This window comes from Sus scrofa, chromosome X (assembly GCF_000003025.6).
Source record: "Sus scrofa isolate TJ Tabasco breed Duroc chromosome X, Sscrofa11.1, whole genome shotgun sequence".
Lineage (NCBI taxonomy): Eukaryota > Metazoa > Chordata > Mammalia > Artiodactyla > Suidae > Sus > Sus scrofa.
In genome coordinates, this window is record NC_010461.5 from 74,533,441 (window position 1) to 74,561,039 (window position 27,599).

Consider the following 27,599-nt stretch of genomic DNA (forward strand, 5'->3'; position numbering starts at 1 on the left):
TAGTACAATGGTTCAGTTAATTCTTTCCCAGAGCAGTAGGCCAAAAAATTGCTTTTAATTTGGCAGGGGAAATTCCTTATTCATTTTTTTCAAAAGCAAAAATATTTCTCTTGGGAATTTCATATCCAAAACCAACATTCTCTTCCTTGATTTTACAAATCCCTACAAAGAACTAAAGTCTCAGATGAGCTTAATAATACCTTGCTTATTTCACCAATTATTGTGCTGAATATGCCAGCTCAAAGCTTATTTTTAAATTTAGGAAGAAATATCACTCATAAATGAAATTAAGTTTTTTGTAATTACATGAAGTTATTAGAAAGCCGTAATTTTTTCTTAACCTGAACTGGAATTGGTAATTTTGTGTACTTGAAATCAAACTAGTTTAAGATATCAGGATCCAAAATCAACATATAACGTGTTGCATCCAATTCATATAATATGTTGTTTTCTTCTCTGAGTTTTTGTTTTCTCTCTTATTAGTACATATGTGTGTTTGACAGATGTAGGGTTTTGTATTTTATAAGTACTACACTGGCCACTTACCACACTAAGTACTTATCATTATTTCTTCTGAAAATAAAGGTTTACAACCAGGTTTTAACTTTTTACCAGAGAGTGACACTGAAGCTTATTATATCCCTATCAGAAAAAAAAGCAGTTGTTTTATAAAATAATTTCGAAATTAAAGTAAAGAAAAGGACAACCTAAGTCAACAATTACAATATATTCCCGTGCTGGCACAGCGGAAACGAATCCGACTAAGAACCATGAGGCTGTGGGTTCAAACCCTGGCCTCACTCAGTGGGTTAAGGATCCGGCGTTTCCGTGAGCTGTGGTGTAGGTTACAGAGCGGCTCGGATCCCGCGCTGCTGTGGCTCTGGTGTAGGGCAGCAGCAACAGCTCCCATTAGACCCCTAGCCTGGGAACCTCCATATGCTGCGGGTGCGGCCCTAAAAAGAAAAAACAAAAACCAAAAAAAAAACCAAAAAAAAATCCAAAAACAATATATTCCTATTCCAGCACAGACTGAAAGTTAAAAACTCTGCTAACCAAACTCTGCTCTTTCTCTTTTTATGTTTTAAAATAGGACTCATCCTTTTAATTCATGCATTTCTTCATCTAACAAATACTTATTTAATGTTTTTGTACACACTGGGTGTTATGTCCTTAGAGATTACACATATGAAGGAAGCTTGATGCCATTTTATTCTAGACTTGCATCCATTAGTGTAATACAGGTTTAAGTATATTACTAAGAGATACACACATGTGAATGATAGCCAGTGCTATCACCAAAGAAAGACCATTTGGGAGAGATAACAAAGGGTTTAAGTATATTACTAAGAGATACACACATGTGAATGATAGCCAGTGCTATCACCAAAGAAAGACCATTTGGGAGAGATAACAAAGGGTTTTTTCAGGCTGTTTGTCCCTATAAACAAAGGGAAATAATTTTAAGTAGGTTTGGAATTTAGTATACTACAGGTCAATTATCCCAAACTTCTAACTTTTTTTTTTTTTAACATATAGGACACATCTATGCTAAAGTTAGCAAGGTGATGAATTAAGGAGCTGTATATCTTCATTTTCCTTTTTCACTTTTCCCATTGTTTTCATGTCATAGTTTCAAATATGGCAAAGGCCTTCAGTTTTTTTCATTGTTCCTGTGGCTTTGAGTTTCCGCTGAGCAAATTGACATGGGATAGAACTAATGTTGGATCCAGGTGTTAGTCGTTCTTTATTCCTAAAGAAACAAGACAAAGGAATGTCCTTGATATAGTTATTCAATAATGGTAGTAAGCTCATATTGGTACCACACTTTGGCATCAAACTTATGTATATAGCCAAAACTTTGTTGAAAAGTATTTATGTCTTACATGTGGGCAACTCCTCTTCGAATTTCTTGGACAATATTAAATTTAAATATGCAAGCCAGCAAGTTATTTGTAGAGCTCTAAATATCTGAGCAGGGAGTATGAACCCAATCACCTGACTAAACACAGATTTTTGTTAAAGAAAAATATGAGATCTTAAAACAGTCCAGTCCAGTAGAACTTGGTGTAATGATTGCCAAATTCTATATCTGTGCTGTCCAATGCAGTAATCACTACCCACATAAACTGGACAATTGAGTCCAAAACTCAAGAACTTAAGATATTTACCTGTTCTTTTAATACTATATTATATATGCCAGTTTCCCTTTATATAACCTCTAATAATACTTTATAATCTACCTTTATATCTCTTATTAAAGATGTAATTATTCTCAACTAACATGAATCTATTAGTATCAACATCAGTACATACTTAGATTGCTATTGATTTTCTCTCCTCTTAGCTAAAATTTAATTTCCATTACATTAGTAAAATATTTTTACTCACCATCATATCCCCAGTGACTAGAAGAATGCTGTGACTGTATTAGCCACTGAATATTGACATGCCAAGAATTAAGAAAATTTTATTAAGTGCCATGCATTTTTGTGAAGTGCAATTCAGAAACTATTTTTTCTACTCATAAATAAGACATTCTAGATTTGAACCTTCCTAAAAGCCTTTTGAGGGAGTTCCCATCGTGGCTCAGTGGTTAACGAATCCGACTAGGAACCATGAGGTTGCAGGTTCGATCCCTAGCTTTGCTCAGTGGGTTAAGGATCCAGTGTTGCCATGAGCTGTGGTGTAGGTTGCAGACACGGCTCAGATCCCGCGTTGCTGTGGCTCTGGTGAGGGCCGGAAGCTACAGCTCTGATTTGACCCCTAGCCTGGGAACCTCCATATGCTGTGGGAGCAGCCCAAGAAATGGCAAAAAGACAAAAAAAAGGCTTTTGAAATATAATTACAAAAATGAAACTATCATTAATCACTAAGTTTATTTAGATGACGTTATCATTAAAGTTAACATTATGTCTATATTTAATGTTGTTGTAAAATACTGTTTTTCTTGAAATAAAAATCTGAAGAATAGATTATAGTTTGCTAATTTTCACACTTGTCAATAGATATGAAAAATATTTCCCTTGGCAAATAAAGGCAGATTTTTTATTGATTTATATGAATAAAATATTAATAGAATGCTCATTTTAGTTTACAAATTAAAAACAAAATTAATACACACCGTTTACGTCATATGAAAAATTTTTTAAATTACATGGAAGCATAATGATGACTTTAATTAATATCTCTGAAATGCCAACTTAAATTTTGTAATAAATATTTAATTTTTCCTTCAAGATATATTATGGTTCTGGATTTGAATAAAAGTGGAAGTGAATCTAAACACACATTAAAAAAATAACAAAAAATGCTGAAATATCTTCAGGCAATTCACTACGAAAAAGGTAGTTGTACTTGAGTATTGTACTAGATTATATGTAAGCAATTATTACACCTTGGTAAGTTAAAAAAAATAATATGACCATGTAATCTCACCATATTGTAGTGATCCCTGAAAACCTGATATTGTTCATTTGTTTCCAACTTTTAGGATCTTGTTTTAGACACTGGTATGAAAAAACTATGGGGAAAACCCTCAGATATTATCCCATTCTTCAAACAGAGCATGTAAATGAGATCTGAATAACTGATCTTCACCACATGCCAGCAAGTTTTCTGTTAAAAAATATATGGGTGAATTAAAAATTGTAGTGTATGGTTATGTGTGTGTGTATACATAACGGTTCATAAATCACTCATGTATTAGGAATTTTAAAATCTTTTGATCTTTTCTTCATAGCCTCCAGTAGCTTTTTATCTTAATCATTTCTGTCAAAGTGCTGCAAGTAACATTGGATAGGACTGCCCCTGAGAGCCTGTCAACACTATTCCTCAATCAGCTAGCAAGGTCACTATTTATGTGTGTAGGGCTCATCTTACTGCAGTTCAGAGGAGGGACTTAAAATTTTTTTATTGTCTTTTGATAAATTGGACTTTATCAAAATTATTTTATTTGACTATTTTTAAAGCTTAACTGTATGCTGAAAAGTCTCTTAAGAGAGCCCAAGCACCTTAAGTATTTTAGAGTTTTTTTTTTTATTAATTGAACCACTTCCTTGATGGTTTTGAACCAGTGGAGATTTATTTTAAACATTCCCATAATCTGACCTTACAGGCAAGAAGAGACTATAGATAACTGTTCCAAGCTATATCTTCCATTTTGACATTGTGGCATGTGAATTTCAGTCCATCGTGTCTGTTCCTTAAAAATAAGAAAGTAAATAGCATTGTGTTGTTAATCTCCAAGAAAATTTCATTTTAACTCCTGTTTCTATGGGGGGGAAGGAAAGTCTATGTATTTTACTTAAGGTTTTATTCTTAACAGTGTTTGCATATTTTCTCCCCATGCCAAAGGTTTTACCTGTATTTATTACATGTGATATATGTTCTTTGAGATAATTATTTTATACTTGATTGTTACTTTGGTGGTCAAAAACTGTCCCAGACAACTAAATCTACAATAAGATATTTTAATTCATTTGAAGTAACCATGGTTAACTCACTTATAACTTTGTTCCTCATGTGAAACTTAGTGACAATTCTTAAAATTCTTCATACTTCTTGCTTCTGAAATCTTTAATAGTTCACATAAAAGAGTTACATTTATCACCATAAAATGCTATGGCCTGAAAAGCCCTCAGAACATCTAGCACGACTCTAATTTCACAAATGTCTGGAGAAGTTAAGCAACTTGTTTGTGGTCACAAAATTAGTTATAGACAAAGTTAAGACTTAAAACTGAAGTCTCTGGCACTCACTTATTTCTAGCTGATGCTATGTCATGTGGCTTCAAGAAATTGAAAACTGGTCTCATTAAAAAGACAAGTAAGTCAGAAAGAGAAAGACAAATACCATATGATATCACTTATATCTGGAATCTAATATAAGGCACAAATGAACCTTTCTGCAGAAAAGAAAATCATGGACTTGCAGAATAGATTTGTGGTTGCCAAGGGAGAGGGGGAGGGAGCGGGGTGGTTGGAGAGCTTGGGGTTAATAGATGCAGACTATTGCTTTTGGAATGGATTAGCAATGAGATCCTGCTGTGTAGCACTGGGAACTATGTCTAGACACTTATGATGGAGCGTGATAATGTGCGAAAATAGAATGCGTATATGTATGTGTAACTGGGTCACCATGCTGTACAGTAGAAAAAAATTGGAGAAATAACTATTACAAATAATAAAATAATAATAATATAATAAGCTAAAGTATTTCATTCTCTGTTTTCTAGGGTCAAAGTATTTTTGGGCTTGATGTCATTGAAACACCAGAAGGAGAGAAGATGCCACAGCTGATAGTTCAAAAGGAGTTAGACAGGGAAGAGAAAGATACATATGTAATGAAAATAAAGGTTGAAGATGGTGGCTTTCCTCAAAGATCCAGTACTGCTATTTTGCAAGTAAGTGTTGCTGATACAAATGATAACCGCCCAGTCTTCAAGGAGAATGAAATTGAAGTCAGTATACCAGAAAATGCTCCTGTAGGTTCTTCAGTGACACAGCTCCATGCCACAGATGCCGACATAGGTGAAAACGCCAAGATTCACTTCTATTTCAGCAATCTAATCTCCAACATGGCCAAGAAGCTGTTCCACCTCAACTCCACTACTGGACTTATAACAATTAAAGAACCACTGGATAGGGAGGAATCACCAAATCACAAATTACTTGTTTTAGCAAGTGATGGTGGATTGACGCCAGCAAGAGCAATGGTGCTAGTCAATGTTACAGATATCAATGATAATATCCCATCAATTGACATAAGATACATCATCAATCCCATCAATGGCACTGTGGTTCTTTCAGAAAACGCTCCACTCAACACCAAAATTGCTCTCATAACTGTGACAGATAAGGATGCTGACCATAATGGTAGGGTGTCATGCTTTACAGACCATGAGGTCCCTTTCAGATTAAGGCCAGTATTCAGTAATCAGTTCCTTCTAGAGACTGCTGCATATCTTGATTATGAGTCCACAAGAGAATATGCCATTAAATTACTGGCTGCAGATGCTGGCAAACCTCCTTTGAATCAGTCATCCATGCTCCTCATCAAAGTAAAAGATGAAAATGACAATGCTCCAGTTTTCACTCAGCCTTTCCTAAGTCTTTCTGTTCCTGAGAATAACTCTCCTGGCACCCAATTGACAAAAATAAGTGCAATGGATGCAGACAGTGGGCGTAATGCTGAGATAAATTACCTGCTAGGCTTTGATGCTCCATCTGAATTCAACTTGGATCATCGTACAGGCATTCTGACCGCAGTGAAGAAACTGGATAGAGAAAAACAGGAAAAATATTCATTCACAGTTCTAGCAAAAGATAATGGGATGCCACCTTTAATGACCAATGCCACGGTCCTTGTGACTGTTCTTGATCAGAATGACAACAGTCCAGTTTTCACGCACAATGAGTACAACTTCTATGTTCCAGAAAACCTTCCAAGACATGGCACAGTAGGACTAATCACAGTAACTGATCCTGATTATGGAGAAAATTCTGCAGTCATTCTCTCCATTTTAGATGCAAATGATGACTTCACCATTGATCCACAAACTGGTGTCATCCAACCAAATATCTCATTTGATAGAGAAAAACAGGAATCTTATACTTTCTATGTAAAAGCTGAGGATGGTGGTAGGATATCACGTTCTTCAACTGCCAAAGTCACCATAAATGTGGTTGATGTTAATGACAACAAACCAGTTTTTGTTGTCCCGTCTTCCAACTACTCTTTTGAACTGGTTCCACCATCCACTAATCCAGGTACAGTGGTCTTCACAGTAGTTGCTATTGACAATGACACTGGCATGAATGCAGAGCTTCGTTATAGCATGGTAGGAGGAAACACAAAAGGTCTATTTATAATTGACCAAACTTCAGGCAACATTACACTGAAGGAGAAATGTGTCTTTGCAGACCTTGGTTTACACAGATTGGTAGTCAAAGCTAAGGACTTAGGACAACCTGATTCTCTCTTCAATGTTGTAAATGTCAATCTATTTGTGAATGAGTCAGTGACCAATGCTACACTGATTTATGAATTGGTGCGCAAAAACATTGAAACACCAGTGACCCAAAATATTGAGACAACTGATGCATCCTCACCATCCAGTGACTATGTCAAGATAGTGGTTGCCATTGTGGCTGGCACCATAACTGTCATCCTTGTTATTTTCATCACTGCTGTAGTAAGATGCCAGCAATCACCACACCTTAAGGCTGCTCAGAAAAACAAGCAGAATTCTGAATGGGTTACTCCAAACCCAGAAAACAGGCAGATGATAATGATGAAGAAAAAGAAGAAGAAGAAGAAGAAGCATGCACCTAAGAACTTGCTGCTTAACTTTGTCACTATCGAAGAAGCTAAGGCGGATGATGCTGACAACAATAGAAGCAGCATCACACTAGACCTTCCCATTGAGCTGGAAGAGCAAACCATGGGCAAGTACAACTGGGGCACTACACCTACTACTTTCAAGCCTGACAGCCCCGATTTGGCCCGGCACTACAAATCTGCCTCTCCACAGCCTACCTTCCAGATCCAGCCAGAAACTCCCCTGAATTCGAAGCACCACATCATCCAGGAACTGCCTCTTGATAACACCTTCGTGGGCTGTGATTCCATCTCCAAGTGTTCCTCCAGCAGTTCTGATCCCTACAGTGTTTCTGAGTGCAGCTATCCAGTGACAACTTTCAAGACCCCTGTGTCTGTGCACACCAGACCGGTAGGTAATCCAAGTTTCTAACTGATCTTTCTAACTTTATTTTATTTTTAAAAATTATTTTCAGTTGAAGTAGGGGCTTTACAGAATCTACTGATTCATCATGGGATCAAAACGATCATATTCTACAGAAATATCCTAAGAGAAACATGGATTCATTTTAAGTTTGGCAGAAAATCAGAATAAAATGACTCCTGATTATAGGAAAATTGGGTGCAGAACGATGATTATAATAGGGGAAGTGTTGTTTGTAGATGGCAGTGTGACACCTCTTGCTAGAGAATATCCTGGAAAAACTCCAAAATAAAGGGTCATGACACTGTCCTCAGTAATAATTGTGTGCATGAGGGCAGAAGAGTCAGGGCTAGATACATCACAGTAAAGCCTTTTGGAATCTGATAAGCAGATCTTAATGGTGCTGAGACTTCCAGCTTCACTTGGGGAAATATGTGTCTACCCAAGATAATCAAATAACATCAAGATATTCTCCCTACCCACCATTTCCTCAAACCACCACAATGAAAAGAGAGTGTCATTTTCAGATTAGGAGCTCACCATTACTCTAGTTCATCAAATCTGCATTGACACCATGTAGCAAAAATGTGATTAGGAAAATGAAGTCATGCTACTCACTTTTATCTCCAAGCCAGAGGATGAAATATATATGAGGTTTCTATTTTAGATATCTATTTGAGTACTTGCATATCTATGCAAGGTATTGAGAACCCTTCAGTAGACATTCTTAAAAGATAATGATTTTTGGAAAATGAAGTATGCTTGCTTTCTCTAATGGGCCTGAGGGAAATATGAGCATATTAAGACCCAATAAATCTGTATATGATAATTTAAAACCCAATAAATTTATGAAAACAAGTTTATACAGTCCTTTTTATCTGTATTCTATGGAGAAATGAATTAAAATGTATCTAGAAATTCATAATTAAATGATTTAAGTAAGGTTATTACGTTAATGAAGTCAAGTGATGAAATTTTATTTTTTCTATCAAAGTCAACACCACATGTTGACTTTATTATTTCATCTGTGTTACTCCTAACAAGGTCTTCTTCATCTAAGTTTCAGTGAATAAAGACTTCTGGAAACCCATTCAGGCTTAATAAAATGGTAGTAACGTGAGAGTCAAAATAGGTTCCCTCTCACCAAAGTTAGAGATATTAAAGAAGTCTATCAGGATTTAAAATAACAATGAAAACAATTTACCATAATTTAGGCAATGGTTTTAGGAATTAACATCACGCAAGGATATGCACGATTAAATTACACAATAACATTGACCTTTCTCTCTTAATCACACAGTGAAAAGAAAGTAAGGTACTAATTCAGTTGTGCGTGCATTTTTTTACGATAGGTTCATAATTATGCTATTGCAAATGGCAAAATAGAACCCTACTCTTTTTGTGGAGAGTTCTGTTATGCTTAGAATGAGTTTATTTTTACAGTTCACAGCAGCCCTGTGTTTTCTGACCAAGATGGATCTTAAATGGGTGGCAAACATAGATGCCTAACATCTCATCATGGTGTGTTTTTGTTTATAACATAGACAAAGGAAAAAATTGAGGTGTTTTTCAAATATCTTCCTCTTTTATTACCTTTTTGAATATTTTTTAATCCTGAAAAAGTAAATAAAATTAATTTTTTTCATTATGCCATTTTATTTAGCTAAGAAATGGGACAATAACTTAATGACATAGGCAAAATACGGAAAGTAAATGCTAATAAAAATAAATTCTTGACTATTATTGGGTTTTTATTAGTTAAAAGGACTATCCTGGAATCAGTGAGTTCTCAGATGATGTATTCTATTTTCTCACATCTTAAAAAAGGTAAATTGTACATTTTATGTTATTGGTTCACAGATGTTTTGGATTAATTACTAAATATTTTCTGGACATGGATTAGTGAACTTAGGCAGACTAATATGATACTAAAAATAATTTGAATCCTTGTATTTTGTGCTACATTTGCAATGTCCTTCACCCTTTCTATACACACTTCAATTTCTGATTAATGCCAGGAGAGGCATCTTATATTCACTGATGTTACAGAATGCTAATAAGGTAAGTAAGCACTGAAAATGAACTCATGTATTTATAAAAATTCAAATACAGTAGGTGTGTCCTTTTTAAAGAAACATCCTACAAAATGGGGAAAAGTGTCAGCCAATAAAATTCATTGCCCCTTAAGGAAATTCTGACAGTGGAATAAAATACTACTGTTAACAGAAGGCAGAATTATATTCAATTGATTTTAAACAACGTGAGAAGTGCATTTTCAAAACGATGGTTTAGGGTGATATTTACTTTTAGTTCATTACCCCTTTGAACAGAAATATGAAAGTGAAGAAATGAAATGGTTCTAGTAGGCTATAAAATATAAGGTGATTTATCAGAAATTTCATGTTTTAAAAATGGAATCAAATACATTTTATAGTTTTTTTTTTCTGACCTATGTTCTGAAAAAATATGGTACATTCATCAGATAGAAATGTATCTATTGCATAAAGCCATATATACCTGGGGAATATGATGGATTCTCCTTTTGATGTAAATTTTTACAGATATTCTGGAAGGCATTTTTATATAGTAGTAGAAATTAAAAATGTGAGGAGTTCCCGTTGTGGCTTCAGTGGTAATAAACCTGACTAGTATCCATGAGGACACGATTTCAACCCCTGGCCCCATTCAGTGGGTTAAGAATCTGGTGTGCTGTGAGCTGTGGTGTAGGTTGCAGACATGGCTCAGATCTGGTGTTGCCGTGGCTGTGGTGTAGGTTGGCAGCTGCATCTCTGATTTGACTCCTAGCCTGGGAACCTCCATATGCCGTGGTGCAGCCCTAAAAAGACAAAAAAAAAAAAATGAAATTTGGAAGATGATATTACTCTTTACTTTCTGTTAACGTTTTTCAGAGCAAGCAGATATTGTTTGGTTGGTGCAACTCTAGAAAAACAGTAAGAATAATCATTTAGAATCAATTTTGATAATTGTTGTATAAAAGAGATATAATGCCAAAACCAAGTCTTGCTTAACAAAGCTGTCACATTATAATATTGTGAAGGTATATATTTCAAAAATAAGAGAATAAAAATGAACTTATTACTTTGAAAGGAACTTCTATGTACAAGTCACTGTCTTAGCACAGTGTCACATGTATTTGAGGTATTTCATTTCAAAGAAAAAATTCACCATTATATGAATGTAGATATTATACATGGATTCAAAATGGTAAGAGGAGTCTGAGTTAGCTTGGAGTAGGATTGGTATTCACTACTGTTAAATCCCATAACTTTGATTTTTATGCGTCTGTATTTTAGTAATGTGAATTTTAGCCGTGTAGCATGCTTGGCAACTAATACTCCTAGAACAAAACCATCTGATTTTGATAACATTTTATTTTTCTTGTCCTAGACTGATTCCAGGACACCAACTATTGAAATCTACAGTGAGATATAACTTTCTAGGAACAACATAATTCCATTCTCCTTCCAAAAAATTCCAATGATTTGTGATTTCAAAATTTGGCTAAGATCATTAATTTCGTAACCTGAATTTCCCACTATAAAGGCAAGCAAAACAAAAACCACCTTAAAAATTTTGTCCCACTGAGCCTTGTGCTCATTTTAGCTATAATCTTGCAATGGAAATTTAAAATTTGTGGAAGAAACAGTGCAGTATAATAAAAGAATTTTATCATGCTGTGTCTCCATTTGCTTGCTCTGAATGTCAATGAGTGTGATATAATGTGTCTTGCTGTACAAACTGATGGTTAATATATCAATCACAAAACATGGAATTACTTGCCCTGTCTGATTGCTGAAGAATTTAAAGATCATCTCTGGGAGTTTGGAAGTGAAGCTGAACTATCCAAGCTACCCTCTGAAAGGTATCCAGGGCAAGAGATTTTCCTTAATACCAAAAGCAAACAACAACAACAAAACACTTTAGCACATTTTTTTGAAAATATTCTCATTATATAGTGTTGAAAAAATAATTATAATTATCCATCACTTTTCTTAAAAGTTAGCTGATATAAAATAACTTTAATGTTTTTTATGTTGATTGAAATCATGTTGTTCCACTACTTTAATCATTAAAGATATTTTTGTTGTGATCATGTTTCCTTTTTCTTTAAATACTGAAAAAGAAGCTTTATCTATTTTTAATCTATCAAAAGGAGAATGTAAAAGTTCTTTATACTCCCCAATATTTTGGGAAAAAAGTATTGATATATCTTACATAATGACATAATTCTAGTCATATGAGAGTAGTCTCATAATTCTAGACATATGAGAGTAGAGTCAAGGGTTTAAATAGGATATTTTGAAAGATTTTATCTTAATTTTGAAACTACCTAGAAAAATGTAAGATACTAAAGTTGAAGCTAAATAGATTTATTTCTCTGACATCAAATTACTGAATGTATTTCTTTACTTTGAGTAATTTGCCCTTTATCTCATCCTTCACACCATTTTGATTAATTACTTTCCTACACAAATGACTAAATGCCTCAAATTGGGTGTACATTAAATTTATTGAGGAAGGAATGCTGTCCCAATTTTACACTGTATTCTTTAAGCTGCTTATAACTTAATAACAGTACTAGTACTAACAGAATATTTTAAAAACATGATTTTTCAGGGAAAAAAAAGGGAGTATAAAGGACCCTTATAATCATGACATATGTTTCCTGACTTCTCATTCAAATGCTTCATTGTGTTACATTTTATCTTGCAAAGTGTGAGTAGGATTTGGTCTATATGTATGTACATTAAATTAGTGTATTACTTGTTCTGTGGTGTAAAGGTGTTTAGAAGAGGTTTATGCTCTATTTAGCATTTTTGATTAGTGTAATTCTTGGATATTTAATAAATGGGCAGGATTTTGAAAAGATTTTTGTTAAAATTCAACATTCCCATTTACTCAGTACAGAATTAGTACCTCTAATAACGTCAAGTTCCTTGAACATGCTTGCTATCTGGCTTTTTAAACATTACTTAGTTAATTATAATGACTGAGTGTAACTTTTTTACTGGTAGTGAGATATGTCTTATAAATTACAATATTGTGTTACATACTTATAAATAACTATTGTATAATAATACTTAAAATTAAACTTTACCTTTGTGAAAGTTATTCATATAGAATAATTTTGAAATTCCTCCCCCATTTTTTCCTGATAAATATTTCAGTTTAATTCAAATCATTTCAAGGAATGTCAAAATTGAGCCAATTTACTATGCCCTTAGAGTTAGTACCCTGCAGGCACCAAGATGTACTAAGAGTAAAATTCGTAGTCTCAATTTAATTGTGAACAAAATGATGATGCCCAAGAAAATGAATCAATATTTCACTTGTCCTGTGACAGACTACTGTGGCTTCATGACCATTTGTATATGTAATTATTATATAAACACATTTTAAATGCCTGTGTAATGGCCATGCTTGTCTCCTTTTCTGCACATTTTGTGAGCTAGAGGAGAATATCTCATTTTTCTTCTGCTTCTGTGACCTTTTCCTTTCTGACTGTAATAAGGAAAATTCCTAATCACTCCTTTGTGTATATGAAGATGAAAGTGTGTTGAAAGAGTTATCCAGAATCTCTAAAAAAAAATTCCTCAATATTTTTATGGGTGTCATCTTTGCAGAAGATGAAAATAGAAACTTTATTTTTAAAGCTGCAAGTGATTCCATCTCTCAGAATACAACTTGTGTGAGAAAGGAACTTCTAAACTGATTTCGTTCCTGCTCTTTGAGGCTAAAATATTTACCCATATAAACCAATAATGACTGAGATTTAACTGTATTTAGAATTTGGCCATAGATGAAAATGGATTCTGCTTTTGATTATTAACTACCTTTGATCTGTCCTTTGCTTATGCTTATGGAAATAATATTATTGGAGAATAAGATGGATGGCATTGAAACTAGTTTTAGACAAAAGCTAGAGAAAACAAAAACATGCATTTTCCTACTTGTTTCCTTCTTATCAGTTGATTTGATGAAACTTTTAATTTAAATATTTTTGTTGTTACATGTTTGGCCTACAAGGTCTCAGATATCTTCCCATCTCTTGTTGTAATAGACTCCTGGAATATTCTCAATGAAGTGTCCTTGACTGTCTCTGTTGTTCTTATTCTAGTCAGTGTATAGAGAAAAACAAAAGGAAAGCAAATTTTAAGACTAGTCATAAAATAAACTTTTAGGGACTAATTGATGAACTACAATGGCCTGTACACTTTCACCCCTATAGGCACTCAAATTTGATTAAAATTCATGGTGGTCTTTTTTTGAAAAAAGCTGCTGAAATACGTTTTCTTATTTTACATTAAATGTAAAAGTTTATTTTTAGAAGTAGAATATTCAAGCCATTACATCTCGTAAATTAATTTTACTTTCAATGATTTAAATTGAAAAAGTTATAAAGCAATTTAAATTCTGTCCAATAATAAATCCTTTATATATACTTCTGTTTTCTCTGCTGACTGTCATGTCCACATCATTACTGAGAACACCTATACTCTAGAATAATTTTTAAAAGTTGAATTAAGATTCAATCAATCATTATTTTGTACAATAGTTACTAATCTTTTTATTTTGACACAAAATAATATTGTCTCATTCTACAGTTTGTCACCTGCACTTTTCACTGTTTAATTAGCTTTTGTAATTGTGCATCTAGCTAGGTGTGATAAAAAGCCTGATTTCAGCAGAAGTGCTTCAGGACAAACAGCTCTACTAAATAATCTTATATAAATTTAAGCCACAATCTGTAAAAGCTTCCTATAGGTGCTCTTGTGTAATAGACAGTTTTCCTTAGGTTTTATGTAACTTAGTTTTTGTCTACTTTAAATATTGTTTAGATTTAGGTTTCTAAGATATTCAAAGGTGCTGCAGTAATATAAAGCTGTGTGTGTTGTGTATAACTAGTATTTTAAAAAAGAACTATTGTGCAATTTATTTTTTCATACATTATGGGTGTTCATACCGTGGTTTTATGTGCTATTTAGAATTTGGAGTAGGCTTTTTAAAATTGTGGGTAGATTTTGAATGGAGGATTTTAGATCTTTGTTTTTATTTTAAGCTATACCAGTGAGTTTTTCTTTATAACTTGCTTAGTAATTCTGTTTAACCTCTGGAGTTGGTGCACTTTAAAATTACAGACATATTCTGTTCTTTTTTATTTTAAACTATACTTGAAGAACTTTTTTACACATAGTGGTTATTTATTATGCATATTATTTATTTTATAAATATATGATTAGACATTATGTAATAGTGTAGCCTAATTAGTTGATGGCATAATACAGAGACATACTATATATCTCCATCATAAGACTAATCTCCCCTCAGTTAAAATACCCAATCTTGATGAAAAAGCTTTTTCATTAAAAAGAATACCATCAAGAAGTCCAATACGCTACCCATTGCACCACAGCGCCTGATTAAGAATCCTTTCTTAATATCAGCCAAAACTTCCCTTGGAATGAACATTCAAGTTATCTAATTATTTCCAAAAAGTCTCATAAGCAACTCTTACCTTTTTCTTTTTCTTTTTCTTTTTTTGTCTTTTTAGGGCTGCACATGCGGCATATAGAAGTTCCCAGGCTAGGGGTCCAATTGGAGCTGCACAGCCACAGCAATGAAGGATCCAGCCATGTCTGCGACCTTGCACCACGGGACACAGTAACAGTTACGCTGAATCCTTAACCCACTGAGTTAGGCCAGGATTCCATCCTCACAGATACTAGTTGGATTTGTTACCACTGAGGCACAGTGGGAACGCCACCTTTTTCATATTCTAGATCTTCTCAATTAAAATTGTTTTAACTGTCCTTTTTTAAGTGATTAATTATATTTAATTATCTACACATACACTGGTACCATCCAATTAGGAGTAAGCCTTTTTTGGTGAAGTGAAAAAAATCACATTCTATTATGTTTCAGCTAGTCAAAATAACACAGTAAGGAAAATGAGGTATTTCAATGTATATTCTGGAAATACTTGCACTTGTGTCCTTTGTCCTGGAGCCTTGTATTTATTAATTATTCATTGATTTACTTCATAAAATGCTATTCTCCTTGAAATGCATTTTAAAAGCATTTTCCTTTTTGTCTTAATACTTGGTAAAAACATTGGATAACAAAATAATGTTTTCATTAGATACTTAGAGAAAATTTAATACCAATTTTACTCTATTTGGTAGTAGTTAGAAATAAATGAATGTTCAGCACTGGTGAAAGTCATTTTCAGAAATTCATAAAATAAATTTTAAAATGTATTTACTTGTCTTATCACATACCAGTTTTAATCTCAATTTCAAAATCAGTGCAGATCACCATTTCAATGATACTTTTAACTAAACAGAATTGATTATAAATACTATCAACTTACATAAACATGTGTCCAATAATTCAAATATACAGCTCAAATAGTTGTTCAGTGTCACAGCCTCAGAGTAATTCCCCCCACACACACAAATCTAACCAGCTCTTTTGGCATGTAAACACAGATATAATCTCATAATCAAGGAAGAAAAAAACTCACAAACATTGCATGGACTTTGGAAAACTAGTTTAAGAATTCCTAAATGAGAAATTATATTTCATTATTAATTTTATTTATTTGATCACTCACTTATAATCATGTATTGGGTCCCTTTTGGTAAAAAATTACATAAATTATTTATGATGTTCAAATTGAATAATTACATTTTTCACACAAATATAATTATTCAAGAGAAGGTGCTCAGTTCTCCTTCAGGTATCATAGCTTTGTCTACATGATACCAAAATATCTGGAAGCATGTTCAGTGAACATGGGAATATTTTGTCTACCTGACAAATTGTTTGACTTTATAAAGCTGCAGATTTTATCTAGTACTACAAAATAATATTATAATCATTTCATTTTAGATAGGAGAAAAAAATTGACGTGCTCTAGAAAAGTATTATCTGACACTAGAGCAGTTGATAACATTTAACAACAAAATTCTTCACGGTACTATAATTCAACTTTACATATATAAATTGTAGTTGTTTGTAAGACTATACACATATTTATTTCAAAATGCATACCAATTATAGAAATGATGAGGTACATAACAATTCTTTTTAGGTGTGAGACTTAAAAGACAAACATACCAAAGTCTTAAAATTAAGACACCTAGGAGTTCCCATCATGGTGCAGTGGTTAACGAATCTGACTAGGAACCATGAGGTTGCAGGTTCGATCCCTGGCCTTGCTCAGTGGATTAACGATCCGGCATTGCCGTGAGCTGTGGTTGCAGACATGGCTCGGATCCCGAGTTGATGTGGCTCTGGTGTAGGCCGGTGGCTACAGCTCCGATTAGTCCCCTAGTTCGGGAACTCCATATACCACAGGAACGGCCCTAGAAAAGGCAAAAAAAAAAAAAAAAAAAAAATTAAGAGACCTAATTGTCAAACCAGAGGAAAATTCATTTTGATTTGATCTTTATGTAATTCTAATACAGTGGGATTAAAATGGGTTAGAGTATGTATAAGCACACATACATTTGCATGTATATGTGTGTATTTAGGTTTTTCAAATTTCTAGCAGAAAAAATAATATAAACTTTAACCTAAAGACAACTTGTTCAGAGATCATACATCTACATTTACAAAGTTATTCTCTCTTCTTTTAAACTCATGCTTCACTTACACACTTTAACCATCCTTTATCCCTTATGTCATCTTATACAGCACCTTTTCTTTAATAAAATACCTGTCCTATCCAGTGATTCTGAATATGTGCTCATGTGTTTTTAAATAATTTCAATCAGATTATTTGCCTCAAATGTAACAGTTCCCCTGTTTTCTAAAAGATCACAGATCCAGTAACATTAAATTATACATTAAAAATTAAACCATTTTTTCCTATGTAAGTACCAGTGTAGATTCTGCTTTGTTTGTATACAAAAAAGCTAAGATAAATTTGCCTGCAGTAATGGTCAACTTCTGCTCAGCTGGTATATCAAAAACATATAGAAAAGAATCCATTAGATTAACCCTCCTTATTTGCATTAATACCTTACTTAATTTCAACACTTCTGAAACCAAAAATGAAATAAGTAATTCTCTCTTAGTTCTCTGTACAATGTCAGATTTTCAGTTTCATAAATCTGCAACTTTGTGTGTTAATGTTTCTATCAAATGCTAAGATATGGATTTACCATTATCATATATAGGCATACATATTATCTATGTATGTAAATACAAAATACACTTTTATAAATGGCTCAGTGTGGACTGTGGATTGACCTAATTCATGGAAATATTTGTGAGGATAGATTCAGTTTTTTGATTGGGTAATGTGTACAATTTATTGTCATTTCTGCTTTTAAATGGAGTTAGTATTAAGAACTGCAATTGAGGAAAAGCTGTGCAAAGTAACATTAAAATTGTGAAGATTTAAAATGCAAGAGCATTCACAAACATTCTTTCTTAAAATTTTGTTTTTGCTTTACTTGTAGCTGTAATTTAAAAAAGTCAATAACAGGTTTATGTGTGAATATATTAGAGTGAAAATCATAGAGCATCTTTCAACTAGAATACATGTTGATACTAACACTGGTTGTATTTGAGGTATTTTCAGTGCATAAAGTGTGTGTAATCTGTATTAAGTGAAATACATACAAATAAAGTTGTTTCTGCATTCCAATAACAAATCTTCTGATATTTTTTGAAGTGCTGCTTCAGTACAGTAGAGGCTACCAATTTCATTAACATCATCAGGGATCCTAAAATACATTTTAGTACATTAACATCCTACAGTTTCAGGGTATGTCTTGTTATCTGAGTTGTATGAACTGGAACTTTATATATTCTCATTCTTCGTCACTAACATTGGGAGATTACTGGTCTTTTCCAATTAACCCAAAGCAGTGAAGTATATAGAAATGATTCATATTCACTAAAGTTTTTAGCTCTGTGCATTTTATTGTATTCAAATACTTTGAGCATTGGTAATATGGTGCTACTTATTAACTACTATTTTTCATAAAACATACTAGATAATGGAGTTTACCATGAGTTCAAGTGAGATTAGTTGAATATTTCTCAAACTCCTCCTATGAACAAAGCAATGTAGAGAATAATGGTGGTTATGGTGAAGGGTGGGTTATAAAGGGTAGGTAGGGATGTGGGACAATAAAAGAATTCCCCTGGTTGCTAGTAGTGTAAAAATCCCTTTATCCGAGAAAATTATGTTAAAAAAAAACTTTCAGTTTTTCTAGAGCAGAAAATCCCTGAGTATACAATGTTAAAAAAATTGAGAAAAATTAAAATGTTTTATCATAATAATTAGGAGTGTGTGTGTGTTTGTGTGTGTGTGAACATCACTAGTAGAGTACCTTACAAGTATGTAGTAAGTAGATACTCTTTCCAAATCTCTTGAAATCTGAACTGAGCAAGCATATACTTAACCCATTTCAGGAAGTATCTTAAAGTCATCAACATTTTCCTGAGTCACATCCAAATAGTAACCAAATACTTTTAATCTTGCCTCTACAGTGCTTTGGACATTTTCTCCTTTGCCACTTCTTTATTTTTATTTGTTTGTTTTGTCTTTTTGCTATTTCTTGGGCTGCTCCCGCAGCATATGGAGGTTCTCAGGCTAGGGGTCGAATCGGAGCCTACCCCAGAGCCACAACAACGCGGGATCCGAGCCACGTCTGTGAACTACACCACAGCTCACGGCAACGCTGGATCCTTCACCCACTGAACAAGGCCAGGGATGAAACCCACAACCTCGTGGTTCCTAGTTGGATTCGTTAACAACTGCGCCACGACAGGAACTCCGCCACTTCCTTATTTAGGTCTTCATTATGAGTTACCAGCTCCACTACTAATAGGTCGTTCTGCTTGTTACCTTCATTTGTCCAATTTATTTTCTATCCTGTACCCATAATACTTTTTTCTAAAACAGATCTAATCAAGTGAAGCCTATGGGGGAAAATCTTCCAAGGCTTTCCCAATAGCATATAGAATAAAAACCATTACTGTATTTTTCAAGGATTTTACAATTTTAACCAAGTCTATTTGCTCATCCTTATCTCCTACTACTCCATGCACCCTATATTTTTGTCATGCCTACTACCCTTTTTCCTTGACTATGTTATGTACTTTTATGCTTCCACAAATCTGAACAATTTACCAGAATTATATTGAGCACTTCCATTGGTTAAGATTCTTCTGTGTGGACAACAAAAATAAGCCATGGTCAGAGAGTTGGAAATGTAATTGTGGAAATAAGGCAAGAAAACATACTTTTTAAAATGGAATATGATAAAAATCAGAGTGCTACCTATGATTTTATTAAAAATGGAAGAAGCCTGGATATTTCTTTCTTCAATATCTTTTCTGTTTCTTTTTTCTTTTTTTTTCTTTTTGTTTTTTTGCCACCCCGCGGCATATGGAGCTCCCAGGCCAAAGATCGGATCCAAGTAACAGCCTCGAACTGAGCTGCAGCTGTGGCAACACCAGATCCTTAGCCCACTGTGCCGGGCTGAGAATTGAATCCATGTCCTAGGGCTCCCAAGACAATATTAGTGTGCCCCAGCAGGACCTTCTCTTTTCTGTTTCTTAACATTAACCTTACATAATTCTTGTAAAATTAAATGTGTCAATAAATGAGTAGGTCATAAAACTTTTCAAACAGTAGTTTCTGGAAACTATTTCCAGCAAAATTGATGTCATATCATTTTTCTCCATTAATCCTAGAATATTTTAAAATAATTACCTTAGATACTTTGATTCTTATTTTATTTCCTGTCCAGAGGTTGCACTTAAAATGAAAAGTATCAATGGAAAATTTTACCCCATTCGTTGATCTTAATGTAGTCCATATACTGAAGAACCACATACTGCGTTTAGGCATTTTAGCAAAAGAAGCATCTCAATGTGACATTTCTTTCAAATATGGCAAGAAAAAATGTGTTTTTCTTCTCAGAGGAAATTTTTCTAGTGAATGGTAACAGATATTGGGAACTCTGGTTAAAATGTGCTTGTTTAGGTGTTCCCTGGTGGCTCAGCAGGTTAAGGACCTGGCATTGTCACTGCTGTGGCTCAGGTCACTGCTGTGGTGTAGGTTTGATCCCTGGCCTTGGAACTTCTACATGCCACGAGTGTGGCCAAAAAAAAAAATGTGCTCGTATATATATAAAAACTGTCACAGAAGTACTGAGATAAAATGGTCATCCTAGATAGAAATCATTTTATCCCTTTCACCTCATATTGAAAGTCAAATTTATTAAATTTGTCAAAACAGCATAGACGCAGAAAACCATGAGATATTAAATGTAGATAATAACGAAATTATAACATGATAGAGCTACTCTGAAAATTCAGAAACCATATATCCCTATGTTGTATGCACACACACACACATCTTTAAGTAATGCACTTCTTGGCACATATACTGGAAACAAGTATGCCACCTGCTTCCTAGAAATAGATGAAAATAAACCACATAGTTCTCACATTAGCCCTTTTTTCTTTTGTCCTTAATGTAACAGAAAAAACTTTCTAAGTGTCATGCAGGAAACATCCTTGGGTTTTGGGGTTTTGTTTTGGTTTGTCTTTCATATATTTGCTAAATAGTCTTATATTGGGATGCTGGAATTACTATAAAACATTTCCATTCTACCTGATGATGGTTCCATTCTACCACTCATTATTTATTTCACCTCCTTATGTAAAGTGAATAAACATAATCATGAGTAGGCACATGTTTTTTTAGCTCAGTTATAATCATTGAGAGTTTTCCAACTTTCCCATATAAAATAAAAGCAATTACTAACATTCTTCAAGTTAAAGTCAGTGGCTACTTTCTTCAGTACATATCCCTGGAGAATATAATATAAACTGGTAATAAAGTGGAAGATTGGATATAAAGACAAGGCTAAGGACTCAATAACATGAGTAACACATTGCCACATTTCTACTGAACAAACATTCTCTTCATATTTGTATGTTTTTTTTATATATTTTTGAAGTGCTTCTATCATGGCAGAGGGAAGATTATTATTCATATTATTCACTTTTAATTTGTTAGAGCCAAAAAACATTATTTTTTACTATGATTTATTTCTTGGGAACAATCCTATGTAAAATCAGTCTAACTCAAAAATTACCACAGCTATATGCTAAATCTGCCTTAACTGTATTCCTACCATAACTGTCTTAGCATGTGTGTATGAAATTTTAAATTTCATGGTGCATTTTACTTTTCATAGAGAAAAATTCCATATCCCTTCTCATATGAAAACCTAAGAGAAAATTCTGAAAATAGAGTTGTCAGCATTTCCTTTCTTCTTCAGGTTGGCCTGGCTACTAAAATGTGTTAGAACCCAAGGTGGACTTTCATATATAAGCATGGGAAGTATTGGACCCACTGAGAGATACTTATCCTCTTATTGCATAAAGGGAATATGCTGTAAGTCTGTCCTCTCTATTCTCTGGGAAACTTTTGCAGCCCCATATTCAGATAGGAACATGTGTCTGGTCTCTTATCCAAACTCTGTCAATCCAATAGGAGAAAAACTTCAGTTACTTAGACATTTACTTGAATAGTTGAAAATACTTTTTACTCTTCTGGTTATATTATGCTGACCATCTAATTCCCAGATCTGTATTATTTCCTATAACCTTTATGGGCTATATTGTTACATCTGTGACCTGCTTCTATTTCAGAGATTATGCGATATCCTAGTCCACTTCTACTATTTGGCAGACAGTAGAACCAAACTTTATTGAGCATCTATTTTATGTCAGGCAGTGTGCTAGTCACCTTACATATAACAGTTCTTTATCTCAGAGTAAGTGGCCAGGAGAAGCTGAGGCTCCGTGGTTAGATCTAAGTAACTCTCAAGTTCTCCTTCCTCTCTACGTCATGTCTGGCAGAGTTATGGCCCCCACAACTCTTGTTTTGAAGTTCAGAGGTTCTTCACTTTTACCACCTTCTCATTAAATTTCTTCTCAGCTGTAAACTGGTGTACATTTTCCCAACTCTTTTTGCCCCTTCCTGGACTCATCCACAAGTATTTAAACTCAGACATGATCTTTTAGACGACTCTCGTTACAAGATTTTCATAAGCTTAGCAAGTACCACGCTCATTCTGGAAGCTATGGGGCATAATTCCCTGTGAATAGATCAGTTGGAAAAATGCAAATAGGATAGACAAAGAAGACTCTCTTCTTCCATCTATTTCCACTCTCAATATATGAACTCCTGAATAAACTTTGAAAATAGCAACTATTCAAAAAGTGTTTAACTGAACTGAACTTTGAAAGTTCCCTTTCCATTCCACCTTTGCAACATTTAAAACATATTATTCTAATGTCCTGCAGTTTGGTGAGCCATAAGATGAGTTTGAGAGAGAAGAGTATATATGTGTGTCACCAAATATAAATTAATTTCTATATCAATTTATAATAAAAAGGATCATTGTAATATTCAGTATAGTTATGAATCCCTAATAAACCATATGAGATGTATTGGAAATAACCAGAAATATATATCAAATATGGACCACCAGATAGTTATAAAAAGTATTTAAAATTATCAACTCAAATACATTATGAATTTCTTTTAGTCATTTAGAATGAATAACTTTGGATTACATAGGAAAACTTGAAAAAGTATTTTGTTTCTAGATCATGCTTCCTAGTTTTGCCAATTCATATGTAGCTAAAGGAACACTAATTTTTAACAGTGACCAATATGTCCTAAATTATATTACGTAATACTTTTTTTTTCAAATGGGAACAGTTTAGCACTTAGGAAGCTGCATTAATTCCTTAATAACAATCAGGGAATATATATATATATATATATATATATATATATATATCAGATGCCCATGATACATTAACTTCTGAAAATAAAGATGAAGGGAAAAGAGGAAATTAGGAAGGTATAGTTCAAGGAAAATTTGGCGAGTGCCTTCTAGGCACTGGGAATAATATTAGGCTGTACCATATTTTCCAGTTAAATGGATTGTTAAGTGAGGATTTGAAGACATTAGGTATAAAAACGTGCATTGTACAGTGTCTGGCATAAAGTAGACACTTAATAAATGTAAGTCTGTTCCACATTGATGAACTCATCTAATATTTGGAACAATACAGTGAGATAGATGTTATTGATATCATACCCCTTAAAGACAAACAAACAAACAAACTGGGTCTCAGGGAGCTTCTAAAATTTGCCTAAGCTCAATTTAAACAATTTAATTGTGCCTTCCCTACATCACAGCTATTTCAAATTAAGAATCTAGACAACCATATTTTTTATTAACTGCTTAACTAAAGCTGACCCAGACAGCAATCTTGCCTTTTGAACCCTATCATGTGTGTTCTTTACAGGAGCCTGAGCAGAGTTATTGAGTATTGCTCTAGGCAGTAACGTTAACTTCAAAATCCTTTCAGTTGTAGGTGAATGAATTTTTAAATGTGGCTGTTGGAAATAAAGTTTGTCGAAAACTATTGACAACACTAATTTAGTGTTAGAATCATAAAACGTTAGATGAAGAAGATTAGACTCCCAAATGTGAGAGTGATTTGCCCTAGGTCCTACAGTTAGATTTTTAAAGAATCAGGTCATGAGTGTTAAGCTCCTGACTTCCAGTTCAAGATTCTTACCACTGCATATCCAACCTATTTAGTCTGTGATAACTTTGTGCCCTGAATAACTGCTATATGAAGTGATACTGAATAGTATTAAAATTGTGGAAAAAGCGAAACTAATAAAAATAAAACTGTTGTAGGAATCAGTGATTGAAGTTTAAACTTTACTCTGTAGTAAATCTGCTATGACCTTGGAAGATCACTTAACCATCTCTGAGACTCAATTTCTTCACGTGCAAAATGAAGATGATGGGTTTTTCAGAACCTTAGATGATGTTTCAAATAGTATTTGAAAAATGAGAGATTTACATGTGATAATTATTATCAGTAAAACTAAACAAGTCTTTAAAAATGCTCTACACTCAGGTTTCTTCCCTCACAAGACACTGAAAACGATGAGTTCTTGATTACAAATGCTCTATTAATATTTTATGCAAGTTCCCAAAGTGGCCAGCTTGTGATTATGTGGGGAGACTGGGAGACTCCTGTGTTTCTAAAGTGCACTTTGTAACTCTTGAACTAAGCTATACCAAGTATTTCTTAGTATAGTTTAGAAACACATGAGATCAAATTATTTAAAACCATGGGTTTGTATGGCATTTAATTAAGGAAGCTGAGACAGCTTTCAGTGACATGTAAGAGCCATTTTGGAAATGATAGTGCTATAGTGAGTCTTCTCAAAAAAAAGTGGGGGGGGGGAACTGTTCTTGCCTACTCTGGATAGGCACATTGGAGCAGTAGGAAGGGGATTAGCTTCCAAATCAGGCAATGTGGGCTTTAACCATGACGTAATGGTCTTTAGCTGTTGGGTCTTGCATAACACTTTTTAATGTTTCTGAGTCTGGGGATCTTCATCCATTAAAATGACTATAATAACGTCAAACTCATAAGGTTGTGAAAACTAAAAGAGATATCCTATAAAATGTGACTGGCACATAACAGGCACTTACTAAGTGCTAAGACCCTTCATTGATTGTCTCAGCTAATCCACCCAACTACCTAATGAACAAGATATCTTTAGGGTCATCCTCACACTGCAAATCAAATTGAGAGACTGAGTCTCAGAATTTCACTGATTTGCTCAGGCTCAGGCAACTGATATGCGGCCTGTCTGGAATTTTACCAAGATTGGCCTCTCAGTTTCAAGTCATTTCCTGTCCACTGTTCTGCCTCTGGCATAGGACCCAAAATGCCTCTGTTCAGATGTAGTTTAAAAACTCAGAAAATTCAAGTTTTTATGCATGGCATTAAATATATACTTATCTTTTTTCACATTCTTTTTCCTTAGGCATAGGGAGATATGAGCAAGACTGTTTATTCTTGAAACTATGAATAAACAATTTTAGAGGGGAAAGTTTATAATATAATGATAAGAATCTGACTTAATATGTGATTTTAATATTAGCCATTTTACCTTATTATCTCCATATACATGAATGACTATCTTACAAAGCATAGTTCTAATTAAAATAGGTATCCAGAAGTAAAACATTAAGATGAAATTTTAATAGAGTCCAGGTTCAACATAATTGGAATTCATATGCTATGGAAACTAAATTGCCTAAAAAGCTTTTTGAAACTTTATATTATACATTGTTTAGAATCTATTAAATAATTTTTTAGTTAAAGTGTTTTATTTCCATCACACCTGGAATGCTAAGTTGTTTATATTGGTTTAGCAAATCAAATTGCACATCCATAAAATTTCAAATGAATAGTTTATAGATTTTCAGCTCAGGAACACAATTATTTTATTTCTACTACACTTAATTTTTCTGTCTATAAAATTTTATGATAGAAGTTTAAAAAAAAGAAAAAAATACAGTGATGGAAAAAGGAATCATTTTATAAGCCTGCTATTCAAAATTAACCCCTTTTAGCATTTTGATAAATACATCTCTAATTTTTTTCTAATCATCAGCTTATAATTTAAAATTGTTTATTATTAAAAATTGTATATTATTTAAAATGACAGGGAGTTCCAGTCATGATGCAGCAGAAACAACTAGGAACCATGAAGTTGTGGGTTGTATACCTGGTCTCGCTCAGTGGGATAAGGATCCCACTCGCATTGCCGCGAGCTGTGGTGTAGTATGCAGATGCGACTAGGATCTGATGTTGCTGTGGCTGTGGCATAGGCTGAAGCTATAGTTCCAATTAGACCACTAGCCTGGGAACCTCTATATGCTGGGAGTGCACCCCTAAAAAGCAAAAATATATATATAAAATAAAATAAAATGACAGAATTCTGACAATTTTGAGACTTTATAAATGATTATAAATGATTTCTTCATTTAACAATTGAGTAATTCGAAGACTGGTTTTAAGATTGAAAACACATTATTGAGACCCATAAATTGTACGCCCATGAAAATTAATACCTAAAATACAAAGCAGTATAGAAGTAATTTTTATTTTATGTTTGAAGAGAGAAACCACTGTGAGCTCAGGTAGAATGAGAGAGAATCATGGAGGAGAATGAACATGATTTAGTTTTTAAAGTATGGTTTGGAAATATGGAGAGGAAGAAGTCGAAATCAGTAGCAATTAAATGACCTAAAGTACATGTCATATTTTTAGAAAAGGGTTTTCATCTACCTTTGAGGTAAATTTAGGAAGATATGTTGGGACTATATTATGGATAACTTTGAGGAGGCAATAAATACCAGACTAAAGGAGTTTTGATATTTATTTTTGGAACACTGTTTCTTGTATATCCTTCTCAAATGGCAGGATTACATTTATTATCTATACTTCTTCAATTCCCATTTATTCCTTAAAATGTAACATCTGCTTACTACTCACATTTTTCATCTAGTTTGCAGTGGCTTCCTATTTACTAAACTCAAAAGACATTTTTCATTTGTGTTTCTTTCTCCTTCATTTGACACTTTTCCTCATTCATTCACTCCTTTTGGATTTCTGTTTTCTTGGCCTCCATGATTATATTCTTCTCTGATTTTTCTTCTGCCTTCTAACAATTTTATTTTCTGTATGTGAGTGGGTACTTCATCATCTGTCCATGGCATCAGTGTTTATTTTTCTTAGAATGATATCCTTCATTTATTGTTCTCATCACTTTATACTCTCCCTGATTTTTCATATGTGACCTATATCCTGATGAGTTCTAATCCCCATATATAGTCCCTACCTCTCCCTGCAATTTTGACAGATATACAAAACTTCTCTATGGACATCTTCCCATCAGTGGTCC

The 27,599-nt window shown here is 33.7% G+C and overlaps 1 protein-coding gene and 1 long non-coding RNA gene across 11 annotated transcripts in view; one reads left to right on the plus strand and one right to left on the minus strand.

Annotated features, from left to right (window-relative positions):
• PCDH11X (protocadherin 11 X-linked) overlaps nt 1-27,599 on the plus strand; it is a 729,120-nt gene that overhangs the window by 70,630 nt on the left and 630,891 nt on the right. For 8 of the 10 annotated variants that reach the window (XM_021080416.1, XM_021080417.1, XM_021080409.1 and 5 more), the window contains one exon: nt 5,234-7,729. In XM_021080416.1, the coding sequence (XP_020936075.1) occupies nt 5,234-7,729 (2,496 nt within the window). Of the gene's footprint in view, nt 1-5,233; nt 7,730-11,149; nt 11,437-27,599 lie in introns of those variants that run through there. The other 2 variants (XM_021080418.1, XM_005673778.3) reach the window with 1 other exon arrangement.
• Nucleotides 1,192-6,276, minus strand: LOC110257787. Its single transcript, XR_002340758.1, has 2 exons — nt 6,203-6,276; nt 1,192-1,750 (listed from the first exon to the last, which is right to left on the minus strand). It is a non-coding gene; the product is annotated as an uncharacterized LOC110257787 (long non-coding RNA).